General features: G+C 43.0%; 1 protein-coding gene across 1 annotated transcript in view; it reads left to right on the top strand.

The window, feature by feature from the left end:
* Window positions 1-4,712: 4,712 nt before the first annotated feature.
* Window positions 4,713-21,448, top strand: part of LHCGR (luteinizing hormone/choriogonadotropin receptor) — a gene marked incomplete at both ends in the record, with an annotated part of 56,188 nt that continues 39,452 nt past the window's right edge. The window contains one exon of the mRNA XM_084235110.1: window positions 4,713-4,876. Coding sequence (XP_084091236.1) covers window positions 4,713-4,876 — 164 coding nt within the window. The remainder of the gene's footprint in view (window positions 4,877-21,448) is intronic.

The raw sequence follows: 21,448 nt of genomic DNA, 5'->3' as shown, positions 1-21,448 counted from the left end.
TTCAGAGGCCCAAGACACTATGACACCAAGGGCAACCCAGATATCCTCAGAAGCATGCTCCCAGGGGAACAAGCTGGACCATGGTGCCATCAAGTTCCCTCTGACCACTGATTAGCCATGAAGAGGATAGAAAGCACTTGTGTTCATTGTAGATGTCAAGGCCGACAAGCATCAGATCAAGCAGGCTGTGAAGAAGCTCTATGACACTGATGTGGTCAAAGCCAACACCCTGATCAGACCTGATAGAGAGAAGGTGGCAGGTGTTCCACTGGATCCTGTGATGCTTTGGATGTAGCCAACAAAATTGGGATTATATAAACTGAGTCCAGCTGACTAATTCTAAATATAATTTTTTTTCGCCATAAAAGAAATACAAAATTAGACTATGGTTGCCACTCCATATCAATTGAGTCAGAATCTATTTATGGAGCATGTCCCAGGAACCTTTGTTTTCAAAGCTTCCCAAGTAATATTAGTATACCCTTAAATATGAAAAGTCCTATTGTAGAATTTTAGAGTATTACTGGGATTTCTGAGTTGTAGTGTAAGATATTTTTGTATCACTAAGGTAAGAAAAATTTCCTGCAAAGTTCATGAACTTTAGTTTGTCAGTAAAATATAATTAGCAATCCTTGTGGACCAAGTTCCTTTAAAGTTCTGTGACAAAAGCAGCTATACAAATAGTTACATGACACAGAAGACCTTCAAATTTAAATATATTCACTCTAAACAGGTCACCCATTAATGCACTGGATAAGTAAATGCCATTGTAACAAATTTTTGTTGTAACAAACAATACAATGTGGTATCGTTATAATGGGTACACTTCAAGAACTGACATGATAATTAAGATCCAATTAAAATTAATCATAGATTGCAAAATTTTATAAACTCAATAGAGTTGTGAGTTTTCTTCCAAGCAAACAACTTCACCCCTTTAAAAACAGGACTTTGTTTCTAATCAAAACAAGCAATTAGAAAACAATGCACATAATCTAACTGTTCCCACTGCAATACAATAAAATTGCCCACAAAGTCCTGAAATTTAGAGCTAGAGGAGCCTTAGGAAATGTTAACTCCTATTCCTTTCCTTATAGAGGAGGAAACCCAAGACCAAGTCATACCTGATAACAGAACAGGAAGAAAAATCCAGGAGTCCTGTCTAGTCCTTTTCCCACTAGAGTATCAGGAGCACTCATGGATATGAAAGCACGGAATCAAATGTATCTTTGGGTGTGAGTGGAATAGAAAAAAATAAAATAAAAAACCTAAGACTTGAAGTATTGACAATTGCCACTTGGCCACCCTATTCCTTCCTTCTCTCCTGAAATCCAGGCTACATTGGGGGAAACATTTTAAAAACCCAATGATAAGACAAATTCCCTATCAAAATCTGACAAAGCCAGAAGAAGAGAAAACTGTGATCCCAAAGTAATTATGGGTAATTATTTGATATTCAGATTAGATCCAGTGTGGTTGAGACAAAACCTGGAAAGGCTTTTAAGCTCTTCTCAGATGATTTAATGAGCATCTGCTATGGGTCTGTTTGTGGGTTTCGTTTGCTCATTCTGTAATTCAATAGATACACATAAGCACTTACTAGGACCTAGAAGCTATTGGTAAGTCTTAGCCCTGAGATAAATAGATAGGGGAAGTAAAATTAAAGCCACAGGGCCTCCCTGGTGGCGCAGCGGGTTAAGCGCAGCACTGTGAAGCTGTCCGCAGCCTCTGCAGCTCCTGTTCAATTCCCGGCCGGCCAGGGATAAATCCACATGGTGCGGCAGACCTCTCCTGCCTTGCCCGCTGCTCCCCTCATCAGTGTACTTTGGTCCGTCTGCCTGTTCTGCTCCCCAATCTGTCTCTGGTGAATCCTCTCACACTCCCGCGCATCTGGCCTATATCCCGTTCTTGTATAAAAATAAATAAATCTTTTAAAAAATTAAAGCCACAGTTACAAATGTGTTACATTATAGGTTACAGAATCAGGTGTTAAAAGAACTAGTGAGTTAGGTTGAATAAGAGAAAGCTTTAACAGTGGAAATGACACTCAACTGAGTCCTGAAAGACCACCAGGAATTTATTTAATAGAATATGGAAAAGAAAGAAAAAAATCAGTCTAGGTAAGGGGAAGAGCATATGCAGAGGCATGAAATGGTGAGATGTAGTCAGACAAACAGTTGGAGAGAGGGATCTAGGTTAAAAAAAAAAAACCAACAATATTATAGATACAAGCTTTGTATTTCATGCTACCTAGATGAATGTGGGCAGAGCCAAATGATTTTTTTTAATATTTTTTTAATGTACCTTCCTTGGGCAAGAGAGTCCAGTCTAGTGCCTAAGCAAGTGTGCCCTTGAGAGTTGGTTTCAAACCAGAAAGAAAGAACATCTGTTCTTTCACTACCTATTTGTAATGTACACCTTTCCAGTTCTCAAAGGCTACCTTCCAGAAAGACTTCTGAGGTTTCCAAATTCTGAATAGAGTTCTTGGAAGGAGGAAAATAAAGGTGTTTTAATGATGAAATTAATAAGAGAACTTATGCATTCTGAAGTATATCCAATTCCCTTGTATACATATTATATAATAATTTTTTAAATTGATGGAGAAAGTAGATGACAGACCTGAGTTCAACCAGGTTTCCGAAGAAGTAAGACCATTCACTATGTGAAGATTACAGAATATGCATACATAGAAAACCCTAAAGATTTCACCAAAGAAACTATAAAAATAAGAAATCACTACAGTGAAATGGCACACTACAAAATCAGTCTACAAAAGTCTATTGCATCCCTCTATGCAAATAAGAATCCAGAAGAGGAAGAACTCAACAGAACATCCCATTTACAACAATATCACAAATATCAAATAGGGAAAACATCAAATAACAAAAGATGTAAAAGTCCTTTACAATGAAAACTATAAGACTTTGCTAAAAGATATAGAAGAAAACACAAAGAAATGGAAAGCTTTTCCTTACTCATGGACTGGAAGAAAAAGCAAAAATAAACAAAGGGACTACATCAAACTAAAAAACTTCTCATGTTAATCAGCCATGTCAAAAAAGCTAGGAAAAAAGAGTTTGTGAAGGTGTGGAGAAAAGGAACCCTCGTGCGCTGTTGCTGGAAATGTAGACTGTTCTAGCCCCTAGGGAAAACAGTATGGAGGTTCTTCAAAATATTAAAAATAGATCTACCACATGACCCAGCAATTCCACACCCAGGTGTCTATAAGAAGAATGCAAAACACTAATTCACAGGGATCTATGGACTCCAGTGGTCACTGAAGCACTATTTACAATAACCAAGTTATGGAAACAACCTAAATGCCCAAGGACAGAGGAATGGATTAAGAAAATGTGCTATATGCACACAGTGGAGTATTACTCAGCTATTTTTTTTAAAAAGATGAAATCTTGTCATTTGTAGCATGGATAGACCTAGAGGGCATTATGCTGAATGAAATCAGAAGGAGAAAAACAAATACCAGATGATTTCACTCATGTGTGAACTATAAAGCAAGAAAACAAAGGAACAGATAAAACTAACCAAAACAAGCCCTAGACATATAACTGCAGAATTACTAGCTGGTAGAGGGGTAGAGTGGGAGAGAGGGAAACAACTGGGGGATGGGGAAGGAGAGTGTGAGAAACCCAATGGACTGTGGTGGAGCATGATGGGTGCTTTGATGTTGGGTGTGATGTTGGGTTTGATGTTGGGTGATATGAACCTATACCCCTAAACCATAAACAGTAACATTATAAATCAATGTTACCTCCCAAAAAAGTTACCAAAAAAAATAAATAACTACATTGCAACCACCCTCTCAGGTAGGTGTTTATTTATAAAAAGAAAGAAACAGAGTGCCAATACTCATCAGCTATGTGGCTTCAGGGAATTCTGATGCCTCTCAGAACATTTTTCTCATTGTTGACAGAGACTCATTTACTGAAAGATTGGGCATGAGGTGAGGGAGACCTCCTGGATGGGTCCCCCAGTGGGCAGCTGCTGAATACTATTATTTTAGTCACTCAACAACTCTTTATTGAGGACTTACCATGCAGAAGCCAAAAAGAATGCAAAAATAATAAATCTGGATTGGACTTTACTCTCTAGAAGCTCACACTCTATACTGGAGCTAGAGAACAGACTCAAATTCTACACTATAAGGGGGAAGCAGTTACTACCAGAGAAATCTCTAAGGAAATGGGGAGGCCAGAAATTACCTGTAGTGTGGAGGGAGCTGGAGAGCAGAAAGGACTCGGGACTGATAATGAAGGGGCCCTGAGCTGGGCACTCGCACCCTCTTCTGCTGTGGACGTGGCTAGTGTTTCCCCTCTCACAGGTGAAATATGAGAGGTTCTGGGAAGAGACAACCTACATTCACACTCTGGGCACAGCAGAGCCAGTATGAGAAGTCAGAACTGCCCCCCTCAGAGCTGAAGCATCCACCCAGGACCACTTTCCACCCCATAAGTAGGGTCAACTGCCAATGTGCAGGGCAGGACAGGGAAAGCAGCAGACAGGAGGCCACAGGATCTGAGGCCTCTGTCCCGGGTGAAGGCAGAGCAGAGACTCCGGGTGCCGTTGGGGTGGGGCGCAGGGGAGAGAGCAGAGCGGGGTGGGAGGGCCCACCAAGGGGCGGGGAGAGGGGCGCGGGCCAAGCTTCGCGGCTGTCGGAGACACCAGCCCAGCTGCGAGAGCCGCGGTCTCTGGCAATGGGGCGGCTGCCCCGCGAGCTTCGGCCGCCGCTGGCGCTGCTGCTGCTGCTGGCGCCACCCCTGCCCCAGGCGCTGCGCGGGGCGCACTGCCCGGAGGCCTGCAGCTATCAGCCCCAGGGCGCACTGCGCTGCCCTGGCCCGCGAGCTGGCCTCACCTTACTGTAAGTAGGGAGCCCCTCCTGGGGGATCCTCGTTCGTTCTGGGTTGCCTTCCCTCCTGCTCTTTGGTTTCTCTGCCTAGAAACTGGAAAAAGGCAGTTCCCCAATCAAACTTGTCCAAAACTTGGGGGCTTCTTTGCCAGCCCAACCAGAGCCTTGGATTTCAGCCCCACCAGCCCTGTTCTGTGCCCCCTGGTTGGGGCCAAAGCAGTGGGCTTGGAACTGCCCAGAAGCCAGAGCAGGAGGACTTGCTCCCTGCAGCTGTGGGCAGGAGGCCTGGGTGTGATGCTCCTCAATCAGCAGCTGTCTCTGCCAGGAGAAGCCTCCTATAGTCTTTCAGTCTTGGCTGAGCCAGGTCAGAGGTTACTGTGGGTTCTGGCTGCCTGTGGTTTTGTAGCATGTGTTGCTCAGGGACTATGTTAAAGAATCAGATGACCTGGCCACCAGTGCCCACCAACCAGTGCCCACCTACCAGCACTGAGGATAGACACCTCCGCACCACCCAGCCCAGGCCACTTGCTTTTCTGTCTCATTGTCAGACCTACTTGTTTTGCCATGTGGTTGCCTAATGAATGAAAAGGCCTTGTGTGCCATGGGCAAGCCACCCAACCTGCAGCAGAGATGGCTCCAGGAGCTGTGGTATCAGCAAGCAGTGGGGGGTGTGGTCTACCGCAGGGACCTGGTGAAGAAGTCATGGGGGGCTCATGGGTAAGAGGACCACCAGGACGCCTCTCTTTGATTTAAGACACCACAAAGTTTATGATTCTATTTTCTGTGAAATGTTCAAATAGAAAATAAATCTGTAGGGGCCTCCCCGGTGGCGCAGCGGTTGAGCGCAGGGTTGCGAAGCTGCCCGCGGCCTCTGCGGCGCCGGTTCGATCCCGGGCTGCTCCCCGGCCACCGGAGGAGGGTCCCGCATGGCGCGCAGACCTCTCCTGCCGCCCGCTGCTCCCCTCAGCAGTGTCCTTCGGTCCTTCTGCCTGCTCTGCTCCCCGCTCTGGCTCTGGTGAATTCTCTCACCCTCCCGCGCTTCTGACTGTACCCAGTGCTTGTATAAACAAAACAAACAAACAAACAAATAAATAAACATGCCTCTATTAAAAAAAAAATTAAAAAAAAAAAGAAAATAAATCTGTAGTTGTCAGGTTGAGGCAAAGACCCCAGTGAATACCGGTGATTGTGGCCTTGGGGGGGGGGGGCACGGGCAGGATAATATTTGTCTGAAGTTAGATTGTGGTGGTGGTTGCACATCTCAGTGAACAAACACACTGGAAACAATTGCTTTGTACACTAAATGGGTGAAGTATATGAATGACATCTTAATAAAGCTATTAAACCGGAAACTAAAAGGGGTGGGGAAGGGAGAGAAAGGGTGTGGAGGAGAGAAGAGAACTATAAAATTATCCAAAGGCCGCAGGCTGCTGGAGGTCTTGGTTATGTTCTAGCCATTAGAGGTGATGGAATTCCACACTGGGGGAGGAAAGAGACCTCCATTTCCTTGGGCCCCCAGCAACCTGTCAGGGGCCCTCTTCACTGCGGGAGCCCCCCCTCTCCTGAGGGACTGAGCTCCTCCCTTGGAAGAGCTAGTGGCCTTCAGGGAATGTTTGCAGTTGAGAGATACAGTTTAAAGGTTGGGGGATTTCTGTTAATTAGGTTCCATTAATTATCTTGTCAGTTCAATTCCCGGGAGGTGAGGACTGTGCTGACAGAATGTGCTTCACTCAATCAATCAGCAAATCTGTAGAAACTGCCTTCCAAGTCACAGGTCTTGTCCTTCCTGGCAAGCCTCCCATCTAGCTCTTGTGAACGATGTGACAGCTTTCCTCACTTGCTTGGTGCTTACACAGATCACAAGAAACAGATCCAAAAAGAGGGACTAGCCTGCTCAAGATCTCAGAGCTTTGAATAGTAAAAACAGGGCTTTCATCTGTTAATTATCTTCTTAAATTTGCTATCTTTGCAAGAAAGTTTTTCTTCTCCAAAGTTAGCCCTGAGTAGAGAACCTTTTGGAAGAAAGAACGCGAGGTGTGGGGTGGGAAGCTCAGATGCATGCTGATGTTTGAGAACCAGGGTATGGCTCTCCATAGAGGATGTCATCCTCTGAAGAGCACAAAGTATTTTGTAAGCTTCTTACTGTCATATGCTTGCCTTCTCCATCCCATCACACACACACACACACACACACACACACACACACACATACACACACACACACAATGCCTATTTTTTGCAAAATGCAGATGTGATCAAATTAAAACCCCAAATTCAGAAACACAAGAGAGAGACAAGATTTGAGAAAAATTTTGTTTGTTTGTTTCCAGTGGGGGAAGGAATCCATGGAGAAGGACAGACTGAAGATACAGAGAGGAATAGTATTTGATGGAGAAGATCTCAGTGGCTAAGGGCACAGCATCAGCCTAAGATCATAGGAGTTGGGTTAATCTTAAGGGGCGGGTTATCCCAGCATTGGGGCAAAGGACAGAGAAAGTCAACAATTCCTGCTGAAATCCTCTTTTCTTGATGATGAATGAATGAGACATTAAAGAGTAATTACAAGATAAAAAGTACTATGAATAACAAGTTATCAGGAGTTCATAAAAAGGAGCTGAAATTATGAAATAAGGCTTCCAGAGAAGAGGGATGTTGTCTGCACAAAGTTATCCATAGGGTTTTTGACTCTGCAGACAGGAGTAAAATCTCCATTCTGAAGGCTAGAGGAGGCGAGTACCACACCTGAGAATTCATCAGCAGCCTCTCAGTAGATACTAATTTATATTTTAATCATTTCAGGCCTTTCTAGCCTTACCTTCTGTGACTGCTATCAAAAGCTCACTATTTGATTTTTAAAGAAATGTAGATTATATCCAATCACAAATGATAAGCCCATTGCCTACAAATTGTGAAAGTGGCAACATTCAATCATCCTTATCTTTCTGCCCCTTTCATATTTTATTAAAAACTTAAATATCTCAAATCTAAACTGTGATACAAAAAATAGCCTCCCACAGTTTCACATTTTTTAATTGGGAATAAAAAAAAAGTGAAAGAAAAAATTAATTTTAAAATTTTCCTTTTCCTTCCTTATTAGTTCCAGACAACTGGAAAGGAGAGGGAAAAAAAAAAAAATCTCACCTTGCCCATAGTTATATAAAGATCTTTGTCTCTATGACAACAGAAAGGTTGATCTGCTTGATATGGAAACAGCTTCTGGAAAAGTCTGTTAGTAAGAAAATGCTAATAATAATTATAGCAATTTATTTTTTGCATGTTGTGCCTACTGAACAGAGATTAAATTTTGAGGCTTTATTGTAAGACACAATCTGGAGACTTTGAAGGGATAACATGCTACATGCACAGGATGATATGAGTCTCTTGACATCTTTCCTGGATGTCTTTCTCCTCCCACCTCCAGTGGAAATCAGGGTCCAGAACAGAGTTTAGTGCTCTAGAGGAATGTCCAAGGGGAGGATGTATTCTCTGTCCTGAGTTCACAATAATGCTGGAAACACCCAAGTGACTGGTGTAGAGAGGGAGAGAGGCAATGAGACTCCAAGAGACTCAGAGAAAGACCAACCAATATGTATTGAAAACTCCCAGGGAAGGTTCCATGAGCCAAGGGTCCAGAGGCTGACCCATGAAGGAGAAACTGGTTAGAGTTGATGGAGGTCCTTGCTGTGAAGCAAAAAATAAGGCTGAATGGATTTTTCCATTTCATGCTCATCGCAGGCTTTTGGCAGAATTTTTAAGGAAAAAATATAAAACCAACAGAAATATTTTATAAAGCTTCCCAGAGGGTTGTGCAAAAGAGGATCCCAATATGTAGTTCTTAGTAAATAAACTTTCAATCAAAGTCATTCTTAGACAACTGGCTACCAAGGAATTAAAAATTATGACTTGGAGTCACTTTCCCATGAAGCTTTCCCCGAGGCCCCTCTTCACTGCCCTCCCGCCCCCTCACACTCACTCTGATACCCTGTGCTTGGACGTGTCCCAACATAACTAACATTTATTCTATGTGAGCCGCCTGGGATAGAGCAGTGTTTCTCAACCTCAGCACAGAGGACATTTGGGGCCAGACCATCGTGATGTAGAGGGCTGTTTCACTTGTAGGATGTTTGGCAGCATCCCTGACCTCTACCCACCAGATGCCAGGGGTACAGCCTTCCAAATTATGACACCCAAAAATATCCCTAGGTATTTGCCAAATTTCCTCTGAGGGGAAGGGAGCAAAATCCACCGATAACACCCACCTTGGCTTTTGATCACTATGCTAATGTGAAAAGCTCTTAAAGGGGTCATATTGAATTCAGGATTCCCAGAATTTCACACATGGTAGGATTAAAGTGTTTATTGAGCTACATGATGGGCAGACTGAGTAGATAGCCAAACAGGAACAATGAACCAATGCAAAAAGGAATCACATGTTTTACTTAGCATGGACATCGAAATTTAAAGTCTCCATCCTAGAGAGGGGGAAAGTGAGGGCGTGTCTATGGCTTGTGGAGAGAGTTGTGTTATATCAACATCTAGGACCTAGATTCTGAAGATCCCGATGTGCCCTTTGAGCCTAATAAATAAAGCTTCTGAGAAACAAGACCGCAGGCTCGCCTATATTAGTACATCCCAGGACGACTGCTTTGATTTTTCTTGTTTGCTTTAGCTCATTCATTAGAAAAAATCAAGCCCCAGTCCAAAATCTATAATATTAGAAACACACACACCAAGGCTACTTGAATGGAGACTCATGGGTTCAAGGATAATCAATTCGATAATTTCGGGGCTGTGTTTGTTGTGTTGTGTTGTGTTGTGTTGTGTTGTGTTATACCAGAGCCCCTTGAGTGACTAAGAGAGAGGTGAGAGTCCACAGGACAGAGGGAAACCTACCAGGCTCTTGCAAGTAGGACCGATTGATCTTATCCTCAGCTTCTCTGCAGCTGAGTCAGTCAAAAGTATCTCTGCATTCAGAAAAACTCATGTCTGCCTCCCTACCACACCTCACCCCCAGAAAACCCAAAGGGCCAAGTTAGAGGTTGATCTGGAACCCCAGTTCTGACTCAGCTCTCCCAGCTATGCCTTCAAGGCAATTGTTAAACCTACTACCACTATAAAGAGACTCCTGGGGGAAGATTCACAAAGACCAGATTTTATTAGTTTGAAAATCATCCTTTGGGGGAAAGTGAGTGATAGCCCCTAGCAGGACAGTAAAAAGCAAGCAAAAGAGTTTCCGTAAGTCTCAGTGCAACTATACAGCTGAAGAGGTTCACACACAGGTATCCTTTGCACTGGACCCAGCTCCCCTTGTGGAGAACACTCTTTGGGCCTTTTCTTCCTTATTCTTTTTTATTTCAGCCAGTCAGATGAATTCAGAGCTCCTTTACCCACCTCTATCTTCTTTCCAAGTCCCTCAATTCGGCTTCTTTTCCTGTCTTGAAATGAGGCACAAAAGGTTTCTTTCCAAAATACAATCTCCCAGAGTGGCTGCACCAGACGGTGTCTTGGCCGTGTGCAACTGATCTCACACATGGAATTTTAATGTCAGTTGAGTCATGGTGGTGGAGCGAGGCCCTGCTGCTCACTTCCAGACCCAAGAGGGCTGCCTCCATGGAAGCAAATGTGTTCTGTTCTGGCAGTTCCCCTCGGTGTGCCAAAAAATCCCATTTAATTCAGATTTTAGCAAATTTCCCACCAACAATTTTTTTTAAAGAAGGGAGTTAAAATAATCCCACCCACCAGGCAGGTGGGCTCTCTGACTCAGTGGGCAGCTTCTAGCAGCTTCTCTCTATGGTACTTATTTACTCCCAGCTTCTGTATCACTGGGAGATAACACCTCTCCAGCCAGCAAAACCCTCCAGCTGCTCGCTGTGTGGCCCTGAAGCACAGCTCTCTAATGCCACCTGAGCCAAATTCAGAAAGGTCCAATTTATAAATAAAACTTAACTTTCTGAATGAAGGTTTTGTCCCTTGCTGCTGTTAAATTTGTCCTTGACTCTGATGAAATGAGGTTATTCTTGGGTTCCTAATTCTCCCTCCTGAGCAACAGCAGACTAGCATTTCTGCACTTGCACTGGTGGCAAAGCTCTGGTATGACAGGGGAGGGCCCAACACAGACCCCAATGACCTGAACTGATCAATAGGACAAAGACCAAACAGACCTGAGTCCTGGTGCATCCGCCTTTCCGTAATTTGCACCGTGGGTTTGGGCACGGTGATAAAACTCTGTGCTGTCTGAGGATCCCTGCTCCTGAACAGGGCTGACTGTGGGGAAGACAAACGAGACAGCAGAGCCAAATGTACTCAGAAAGAAAGCTTTCACATAACTACAAAGAATTATTGTAACTATCTATTGATGCAGAGATGTCTGAAAAGCCCACAGCCCTTATATGAGGTTGAACAGGAAATATCTATCATCCAAGAGACAAGCCTGATGGAATAGTTTTGTTCCTGGGAAGTGTTAATTAGAGAAAATGACCCAACAGGTCTTCTCAGCCTGGAGGGTGAATAAGTTAGTACCCTGAAATAGCAGACCTCATTATTGCCTGGAATCCCATATGCTGGTCTTTTCAACCCAGGCAAAGCTGCCTCTCCAATATGCCACCTAACATGTGATTATAGGCTATTTTCTGTCATTCAATTAGGTCAGTCCTATCTACCTAGCTAGACAATCCAAGCGCATTTTTGGTCTTGCTCCCCGCGTTGCCCATCCTGAAGCCTCAGACTGCTGCATAGAAAAGCTTCCTGTCACTTGTTGATCACTCAGAAATTACAGACTGAAATGTACAGAACAGCGTTCAGGGTCCACAGCCACTGCTCCTGCCCTCCAGGAGCTTAATCTTCCAGCCATAGGAGAGAGAGGACCCTGTCTCAGATGACTACAGGGAAAAGCAGAAGGGGACAAGCCCCAGGCAAAGCTTAGAACCAAAGTTTATTGGGAGTTCCGAGGAGGGAATCACCCATCCCTTATGGCCAGAGTAACAAAGAAATCCTGGTGGAGGTGCCACGGAGCTATGATTCTTTCCATCTCGTGGTTATCCTCTAAGCTCAGCCTGATAGAAGAGGCCACTGGGAACCACTATTCGAAGCCTCTGCCCTCTCGCTGACCACTAGTGCAAGCCCTGTCTGTGCCGAGGATCACCAATGAAACAGTGACCACTTCCCCCTGATTTTGCAAGTACCAAAATCAGTTCTGACAAACGTAGTCATAAGATATGAACTTAACAAAAGAATAAGAAGGTAGAAGGCTGTAGAGGCAAGACCCAGAGATAATTTGGCATCTTTGCGACAAGAGGCCAGGAAGCCACTCGCAAGATTTCACCTTTACAGTGAAATCAGCTCCAAAGACTCCTCTCTATCTATGAAAAGTTTTAAATTCCCAAGAGAGAGAATCAGATTGCCCCCTGCCCTGGCCCAGAGATGGGGACATGGGAACAAAGGAATAGAGTCTATGAGATGCTTCCAGAGATAAGGAGCATTTGAGCCAGGCAGTCATGCAAATCAGGGTCTACAAGAGCAGAAGAGTTAGCAAAAAGTGAAGGCACATGGACCAGTAATTTCAAGCACTTCCAACCCATCCTCAAATTCATTAAAAGTGTGTGGTATATCAGTTGCAGCCAGTTTTGACCAGCTTACTAAAAAAAAAAAAAAAAAAAAGAAAGAAAGAAAAATTTTTTCAGTGTCTGGAAACAGAAGTTTATAATGAAAGGGCTTCCTGAAGCATATCTGCAGTGTCACTTCCCTGACAACATAACATCTTCCACTTTGAAAAAATATTTTTGAGAAATCATTACAGATGATGCAGACATTCCCTGGGGAGAATTCAATGTGTAGTTTTATTTATCAGAGTTATTCTTGTCATGTTCTATTATTGCTAGAAGAATTCTAGTTTAGGGGGTAAAGATTGGGTTATTTTGTTTTGTATCTTTAGAAAACTTTAAATGGGTTTTGAGTAAGGGCTTAGATGTGTTTACCATTTTCCTCTGAGGCTTTATGTTTTTAATTTAGTTGTTGTAAAAATGACTTGGAAAATCCATTATCCAGGGAATCTTCTTGAACATCTTGGTTTACATTATAATTCATAAACTCCTTGCAGCTTCCTGAGTGCTCTGAAATGGGTGTCTTGGAGGAGTCCCTCAAATTGCACCTTCCAACAGGAGAGCTTCCACTGACTGAACTTTTTAAAGTCAGTGCACAAATGCAAACTCTGCCGAGTCCCTGCAGTTAAAATATTTAATAGAAGGTTGTTTTTTACCATTTCTTTAAAAGACTATCAGTTGAGGCTAGTAAGAGATATCTGAGCACAAAAGATAAGAAACACTGGGAGTGGTTACTCTCCCTCTTCTCAGTTGTCCTCGGAAAGTCAAAGGTCAGGGACAAGACATTTTATAGGCTCAAGGGTGACCCATGACATACAAAAGAGTCCACTCCAAAGTGCTGAACTCACCCTACCCCCCACCCACACCGAAGCTTCCACCCCCAACAAGAAAGCAGAGTGGTTGTTTGACATAGTTGGGGTAGCTTGCATCTTTCACAGCTGCTCACTGTGAATTAAAAATACTTACTGAGCTCTAGAGCCAGATGCTGTATTAGTATATTATAAACATTTTCTTATTTAATCAAAAAAAAATCTCTGGGGTAATTAGGATCATCCTCATTTTGTAGATGTGGAATGAAGCTATGATTTGAACCCAGATGCTCTGGTTCCAGATTCTGTCGTCTTCACTACCCAACTCTGCTGCCTCTAGATGTCACATGCCATTGGTCATGCAGACACATTCCATAAAGTCTACAGCACCTGGGGCAGATCTATAACCAGGGGAAGACCTGGACCAGCAGGGAAGGGTGGATGCACCAAATGGTGGAGAGAGGGTGAATGAAGGCAGCAAAGCAGGGGGGAAATTTATGGATCACGGTGGTGTGATTTGTCCAAGGAGGTGCTGTCCAATAGAAATATGTGAGTCACATGTATAATCTTAATTTTCTAATAGCCACACTTTTTAAGTTTTCAAAGCTGAAATTAATTTCAATAAAATGTTTAATCCAGGGCCTCCCCTGGTGGCTCAGCGGTTGAGCGCTGGGCTGCAAAGCTGCCCGCAGCCTCTGCAGCACCGGTTCAATCCCCTGCCAGCCAGCGAGGGTCCCACATGGTGTGCAGACCTCTCCTGCCGCTCACTGCTCCCCTCAGCAGTGTACTTCATCATCAGTCTACCCGTTCTGCTCCCTGTTCTGGCTCTGGTGAATTCTCTCACCCTCCCACACTTCTGACTGTACCCAATGTTTGTATAAATAAATAAATAAAAATCTTTCAAAAAAATGTTTAATCCAATATGTATACGATCGTTTCAACATGTAGTCAATATAAAAGTTAATGAGATACTTGGCATTCTTTTTCCTCCCCAAGTCATTGACATCTGGTGTGTACCTCAGTTCCACCTGGCCATATTTCAAGTGCTCAATGGTCACTGTAGCCAGCAGCTGCGTATTAGACAGCACAAGTTTAGTGGACTTACTGTATGTGGGAGTGGCGAGTGATAAGACTGACAGTGAAGTTTGAGTCTTTATTTGGACGGGCTTGAATGCAAGACCCAGACATTTATAGGTAAGTAGACAGGTCAGGCAGAGGCACAGGCCAGAGTGTAAGAGGCACCTGGTGGGAGTTGACAAGAAGATTAATCTAGTGTGGGAAGGGAAATCCAGGATGGGATGAGGGGAAAGCAACTTGGGGACTATAGAGTAGTCTAGTTGGAGAAAAGAGTGGCCAAGAAGGGAGGCAGTGAGAAAGGAATAAAGAGCTGGAAGCAAGAGACAGTGTGAAGACAGAATCTACCAGACACTGAGAGGGCACAGCCACACTGGTGGCACAGAGGCAGCATTCATATAGGGGACCCAGTGAGTTCTCAAGTAAGAGTCCAGGGGGAATGGGCCATTCAATGCTGTGGAAGACAGAGGAGAAGAGAAAGACTCTGGCAGACTCTGCAGTAAGCAGAAGAACGGGAATTTGAGCAGCATCTTTGAAGGTGAAGACGGTGGGGGTATGCCCTTAAGATGCTAGCATCTCCATCAAAAGGCCAGGTTTTCAAACAAGAGCCACAGGATTGTGTATGGGGGGGTGTTACTACAAACCTTAGAGGATCAGTACTGATGTGATTTGATTAATAAGCCCACAGCACTGGGCCAGGAAGGAAGTGGCCTGTCCTCTAGTTCAGATCTGCTGCTGAACTGTTATGTTCTGTCAAGGACATCATTTCACTTTTCTTTTTTTTTTTTTTTTTTTTTTTTTTTTTTTTTTTTATTTTTATATTTATTTTTTTTTTTAAATAAATTTTATTGTTATATTCCCCATACAATTGCAGCCCCCCCATTCTGACCCCAATCCCTCCCCTCCCGCCCCCCTAAAAGTGTCTCTGGTTCATAGTTTTTTGTTGATTTTGATTTTCACTATCTTATAGTTATTCATTTTCCTGGTCCCTTATTTAAGTTTTCTAGATTCCTGCTATGAGTGAGACCATCCGGTATTTTTCTTTTTCTTTTTGGCTTATTTCGCTGAGCATGATCCCTTCCAGCGCCATCCATGTTGCTGCAAATTGCATGTGTTTATCTTTTTTGAATGCTGAGTAATATTCCATGGTATATATGTACCACATCTTCTTGATCCAGTCATCTATTTTTGGGCATTTGGGCTGTTTCCAAAGCTTAGCTATTGTAAACAGTGCTGCTATAAACATAGGGGTGCAGGTGTTCTTTGGAATTGATGTTTCTGTGTCCTTTGGGTAAATACCTAGGAGTGGAATTGCTGGATCATATGGAAGCTCTATGTTTAGTAGGTCCAGAAATCTCCACACAGCTTTCCACAGTGGTTGGACCAGTTTGCACTCCCACCAACAGTGCAGAAGAGTTCCTTTTTCTCCACACCCTCGCCAACATTTGTTGTTGCTAGTTTTTTTAATATGTGCCATTCTCACTGGTGTAAGATGGTATCTCATGGTAGTTTTGATTTGCATTTCCCTGATGACAAGTGATGTTGAACATTTTTTCATATGCCTGTTGGCCATTTGCATTTCCTCTTCAGAGAAGTTTCTTTTAAGCTCTTCTGCCCATTTTTTGACTGGATTATTTTCTTTGTTGTTGTTGAGTCTCATCAGCTCTTTGCAGATTTTTGTGATCAGTCCTTTATCATTAGTGTTGGGTGCAAAAATGTTCTCCCAGTTGGTGGGGTTTCTCTTTGTTTTTGTTATTGTCTCTTTTGCTGTGCAAAAGCTCTTTAATTTGATGTAGTCCCAGCTGTTTATCTTTGCCTTCACTATCACTGCTTTGGGTGATGTGTCTGTAAAGATGTCTTTGATGTGCAAATCACGTAGTGTTTCGCCTATATTTCCTTCTATATATTTTATGGTTTCAGGTCTTATGTCTAGTTCTTTAATCCATTTTGAGTTGATTTTTGTGTATGGTGTGAGGTGGTGGTCAAGCTTCATTCTTTTGCATGTAGCGACCCAGTTTTCCCAGCACCATTTATTGAACAAACTTTCTTTGCTCCAATGCATATTCTTTGCTCCTTTGTCAAAGATTAGTTGACCATAAATCTGTGGGTTTATTTCTGGATTTTCTATTCGATTCCATTGGTCTGTATGTCTGTTCTTGTTCCAATACCATGCAGTTTTGATGATTATGGCTTTGTAGTATAGTTTGAAGTCTGGGAGTCTGATGCCTCCATTCCCTTCTTTTTTTTTCAGGAGAGCTTTGGCTATTCGGGGTTTTTTGTGATTCCATATGAATTTCATCAATAATTGTTCTATTTCTTTGAAGAATGACATTGAAATTTTGATTGGAATAGCATTGAATCTGTATATTGCTTTTGGAAGGATGGCCATTTTAATAATGTTTATTCTTCCAATCCATGAGCAGGGGATGTCTCTCCATTTCTTTGTGTCTTCTTCTATTTCTTTTAACAGTGTTTTATAGTTTTCTTTGTATAGGTCCTTTACCTCTTTTGTTAGATTTATTCCCAAATATTTGATTTTTTTTGTTTCAATAACAAAAGGGATGGTCTTTTTGATTTCTTCTTCTTCAGATTTATTGTTTGTGTATAGGAAGGCTACTGACTTTTGCGTGTTGATTTTGTATCCTGCCACTTTACTGAACTGATTGATGAGTTGAATTAGCTTTTCTGTGGAGTTTTTGGGGTTCTCTATATATAATATCATATCGTCTGCAAATAGTGATAGTTTGACTTCTTCTTTTCCTATTTGGATTCCTTGGATGTCTTTCTCTTGTCTTATTGCCCTGGCTAGGACTTCCAGTATTATATTGAAAAGCAATGGTGAGAGTGGACATCCTTGTCTTGTTCCAGATCTTAATGGAATTGCTTTCAGCTTTTCACCATTGAGAATGATACTGGCTGTTGGCTTGTCATAGATGGCCTTTATGATGTTGAGGTATGTTCCTTGTATCCCAAGAATTTCAAGGGCTTTTATCATGAATGGGTGTTGCACTTTGTCGAAAGCTTTCTCAGCATCTATTGATATTATCATATGGTTTTTATATTTCTTTTTGTTGATGTGTTGGATAACGTTGATTGATTTTCGGATGTTAAACCATCCTTGTGCCCCTGGAATGAATCCAACTTGGTCGTGGTGAATTATCTTATGGATACATTGTTGGATTCTGATAGCTAAAATTTTATTGAGGATTTTTGCATCAGTGTTCATTAGGGAGATTGGCCTGTAGTTTTCCTTTTTTGTGTTGTCCTTGTTCGGTTTTGGTATTAGTGTAATGTTGGCTTCATAAAACGTGTTTGGTATTGTCCCTTCCTTCTCAATTTTTTGGAAGAGTTTGTGAAGGATAGGCACTAATTCGTCTCTGAATGTTTGGTAGAATTCATTTGTAAATCCATCAGGTCCTGGGCTTTTGTTTTTGGGGAGGTTTTTTATTACCATTTCAATTTCGCTAATTGTAATTGGTCTGTTTAGGTGTTCTATTTCTTCTTTATCTAGCTTTGGGTGATTGTAGAGTTGTAGGAATTTGTCCATCTCCTCTAGATTGTTGAACTTGTTTCCATATAACTGTTCATAGTAGTTACTGATTATTCTTTTGATTTCTGCTGTGTCCGTTGTGATTTCTCCTCTTTCATTGATGATCCTGTTTATTTGTGCTTTCTCCCTTTTTTCCTTTGTGAGCCTGGCTAGGGGTTTGTCTATTTTATTGATTTTTTCAAAGAACCAGCTCTTGGTTTCATTGATCTTTTGGATTGTTTTTTTAGTTTCAATTTCATTTATTTCTGCTTTGGTTTTTATTATTTCTTTTCTTCTACTGGTTTTGGGGTTTTTTTGTTGTTCTTTTTCTAGATCTTTGAGCTTCGAGATTAGGTTGTTTCTTTGCGTTCTTTCTTGTTTCTTGATGTGAGCTTCTATTGCTATATATTTTCCTCTTATTACTGCTTTTGCTGCATCCCATACATTTAGGATATTGGTGTCCTCCTTGTCGTTCAATTCAAAAAATTTTTTAATTTCTTCTTTGATCTCCTCATTAGTCCAATGGTCTTCCAGTAGTGTGGTTTTTAATCTCCATGAGGTAGGAAAGTTCCTTGCCTTCTTTTTATGGTTTATTTCTAGTTTGATGCCTTCATGGTCAGAAAAGATGGTTGATATGATTTCAATCTTGGTGTATCTGTTGATGTTTGTCTTGTGCCCCAGTATGTGATCGATCCTGGAGAATGATCCGTGTGCGCTTGAGAAAAATGTGTACTCCGTTTTTTTGGGGTTTAGTGTTCTATAGATGTCTGTTAAGCCCAATTGCTCTAGGTCCTTATTTAGAGCTTTAGTTTCTTTACTTATTTTTTGTCTTGTTGATCTATCCATTGTTGATAGTGGTGTGTTGAAGTCTCCCACTACGTATGTGTTTTCTCTGATGTCTGTTTTCAGAGAGGACAACAGTTGTCTGATATATTTTGGTGCTCCTTCGTTTGGTGAGTATATGTTAATGAGTGTTATTTCTTCTTGAAGTATTGTCCCCTTGATCATAATGTAGTGACCCTTGGGGTCTCTTTTTATCTTTTTGAGTTTGAAATCTGTTTTATCTGATATAAGTATAGCTGTTCCTGCTTTCTTTTTTGGTCCATTTGCTTGTAGGATTGTTTTCCATCCTTTAACTTTGAGCCTATTTTTATCTTTTGTAGCTAAATGTGTTTCCTGGAGACAGCAAAAGGTTGGGTTTTGTTTCTTAATCCAGGCTGCAACTCTGTGTCTTTTTATTGAAGAGTTTAGTCCATTTACATTCAGAGTTATTATTGATATGTTAACATCTGTATTTGCCATTGTGTTTGTCTTTCCTTTGATTTTATTTATTTATTCTTTTAATAACTTTTTTTTTTGGCCTTCTTTCATTGTTATTCGTCCCTCTGAGGTTCTGGCTTTAGGACTCCTTGTAGTATTTTTTGGAGTGGGGGTTTAGTTGCAATGAAATTCCGGAGTTTCTGTTTGTCTGGAAAGGTCCATATTCTTTCTTCAAAGAGGAAGGAGAGCTTTGCGGGATAGAGTATTCTTGGTTGGCATCTGTTTTCTTGGAGTCTGTTGACTATGTCCCTCCACTCTCTCCTTGCCCGTAGTGTTTCTTCGGAGAAGTCTGATGTCAGCCTGATTGGTTTTCCTTTGAATGTTATCTGTTTCTTCCCTCTTGCCAGCTTCATTATTTTTTCCTTGTCCTGGATTCTTGGGAGCTTTACTATTATGTGTCTTGCTGTATTTTTCCTTTCGTCGTGGAAGTTTGGTGTTCTTCTTGCTTCTTGTATATCAATTTTCAGCTCCTTCTTCACATTTGGGAAGTTCTCTTCAATTATCTCTTTGAATATTTTCTCTGTTCCTACATCTCTCTCCTCTCCTTCTGGTATTCCTATAACTCTTATATTTCCTTTCCTCATGGAGTCAGATAGTTCCCGAAGTCTTTCTTCGTTCTTTTTCCTTCGTACTTCTCTTTCCTTTTCTGTTTTGGTTCTTTTTATTTCTATGTCTTCAAGATTACTTATTCGTTCTTCCATTTCATCTATTCTGCTTTCATTGCTTTTCCCAGAATTCTTTAGTTCTTCCATTAATTCTTTGATCTCCTGCATTTCTTTTACTTCCCTCTTTAGGGACTCAATTTCTTTCTTCTGACCATTGTTTTCCCTCTCTAGGGACTCAATTGCATTCTTCTGATCGTTGATTATTTTTCCCTTATCATTGTTTTCCTTTATGACTTCTGTTAGTTTTTTAATCACGGCAATTTTAAATTCTCTTTCTGGAAGGCTCAGAAATTCTTCCAAGTTATTGTCTTTGCAATCTGGGGGCTGGCTTTCTTTTTGTGGTGTGCTTTTTCTCTGGAGAGTTGCTAGGTTGCGTGTGGTTCTTCTCTTCCCTACTGTCTGTTTTCTAATTTGCCGTATGCGTTGGGACAGTGTGTTGTTGGGACTGGCCGGCATCTTGGGTGGGCTTCTCTGTTCCCCTCTGGTTCTTCCAGGAGTCATCTGTCAGTTTCAAGCAGTCTTTACTGGAGAAAGGTCCCTGTTCTAAAATGTCGATGTAGGGACACACTCCCCTGTGCGCCTGGTCTGCCCCGGCGGTGGGTTCCTGCTCCCCTCTGGGCTTGGACTGCAGGCCAGAGGGGGTCTGGCGTGGGCGAACTTCCCCCGCTCACCTCTGGCTCCTGAGGAAGCCTTCTGCAGGTAGTCTTTACTGAAGAAATGTCCCTGTTCTAAAATGGTGATGTGGGACACACTCCCTGCGTGTCTGGTCTCAGGCACACTCTTCTGCGCACCTGGTCTGCCCCGGCTGTGGGTGCTCGCTCTCCCTGTGGGCTCAGACTACTTGTTCGGAAGGGGCCCGGTGTGGGCAAACTCCCCAGCTGGCCACTAGCTCCTTCAGGAGCCTCTGCTGGCTTCAAGTCGCTAGGTGGTGCCAGAGATCTCTCCTAGAGCCCTTGGGGAGCTGATTTTCCACCCCGTGGGACAGGGAGCAGAGCGGGGATGGTAGGGTACACCTCAACGGCTTTGGGGTGCTGTGTCTGCCTTGTGCCCCACCGTCGTGGGGAACCCACGCCCCTAATTTCGTGCCCCGGGTCTCTAGGACGCGGGCTGTAGCCCAGATCAGTGGGGCGGGAATGGCGTCTTTTGAATCCTGCTCCCCTGCCTGGGCGCCTTGTTCCTGCTCACTCAGGATGGGCCTCCGCCGTCTCCCCCTAATTTCGTGCCCGGGTCTCAGTTCCAAAGCCCTCAGTTCCAGGATGCGGGCTGTAGCCCAGATCAGTGGCGCGGGAATGGCGCCTTTTGAGTCCAGCTCCCTTGCCTGGGCGCCTTGTTCCTGCTCACTCAGGGAGGGCCTCCGCAGTCTTCCCCTAATTTCGTGCCCCGGGTCTCAGTTCCAAAGCCCTCAGTTCCAGGACGCAGGCTGTAGCCCAGATCAGTGGCGCGGGAATGGCGCCTTTTGAATCCCGCTCCCCTGCCTGGGCGCCTTGTTCCTGCTCACTCAGGGAGGGCCTCCGCTGTCTCCCCGCAAGCCTAGGTCGCAGGCGCGGGGACCTGGGCAGCTGCGATCCGGTCCGGATCCGCGCCGCTTT

Source organism: Talpa europaea (assembly GCF_964194135.1).
Source record: "Talpa europaea genome assembly, chromosome: 6".
NCBI classification, from domain to species: domain Eukaryota; kingdom Metazoa; phylum Chordata; class Mammalia; order Eulipotyphla; family Talpidae; genus Talpa; species Talpa europaea.
Note: the sequence above shows the minus strand (reverse complement) of the source record. Positions and strands in the feature narration are given on the sequence as shown.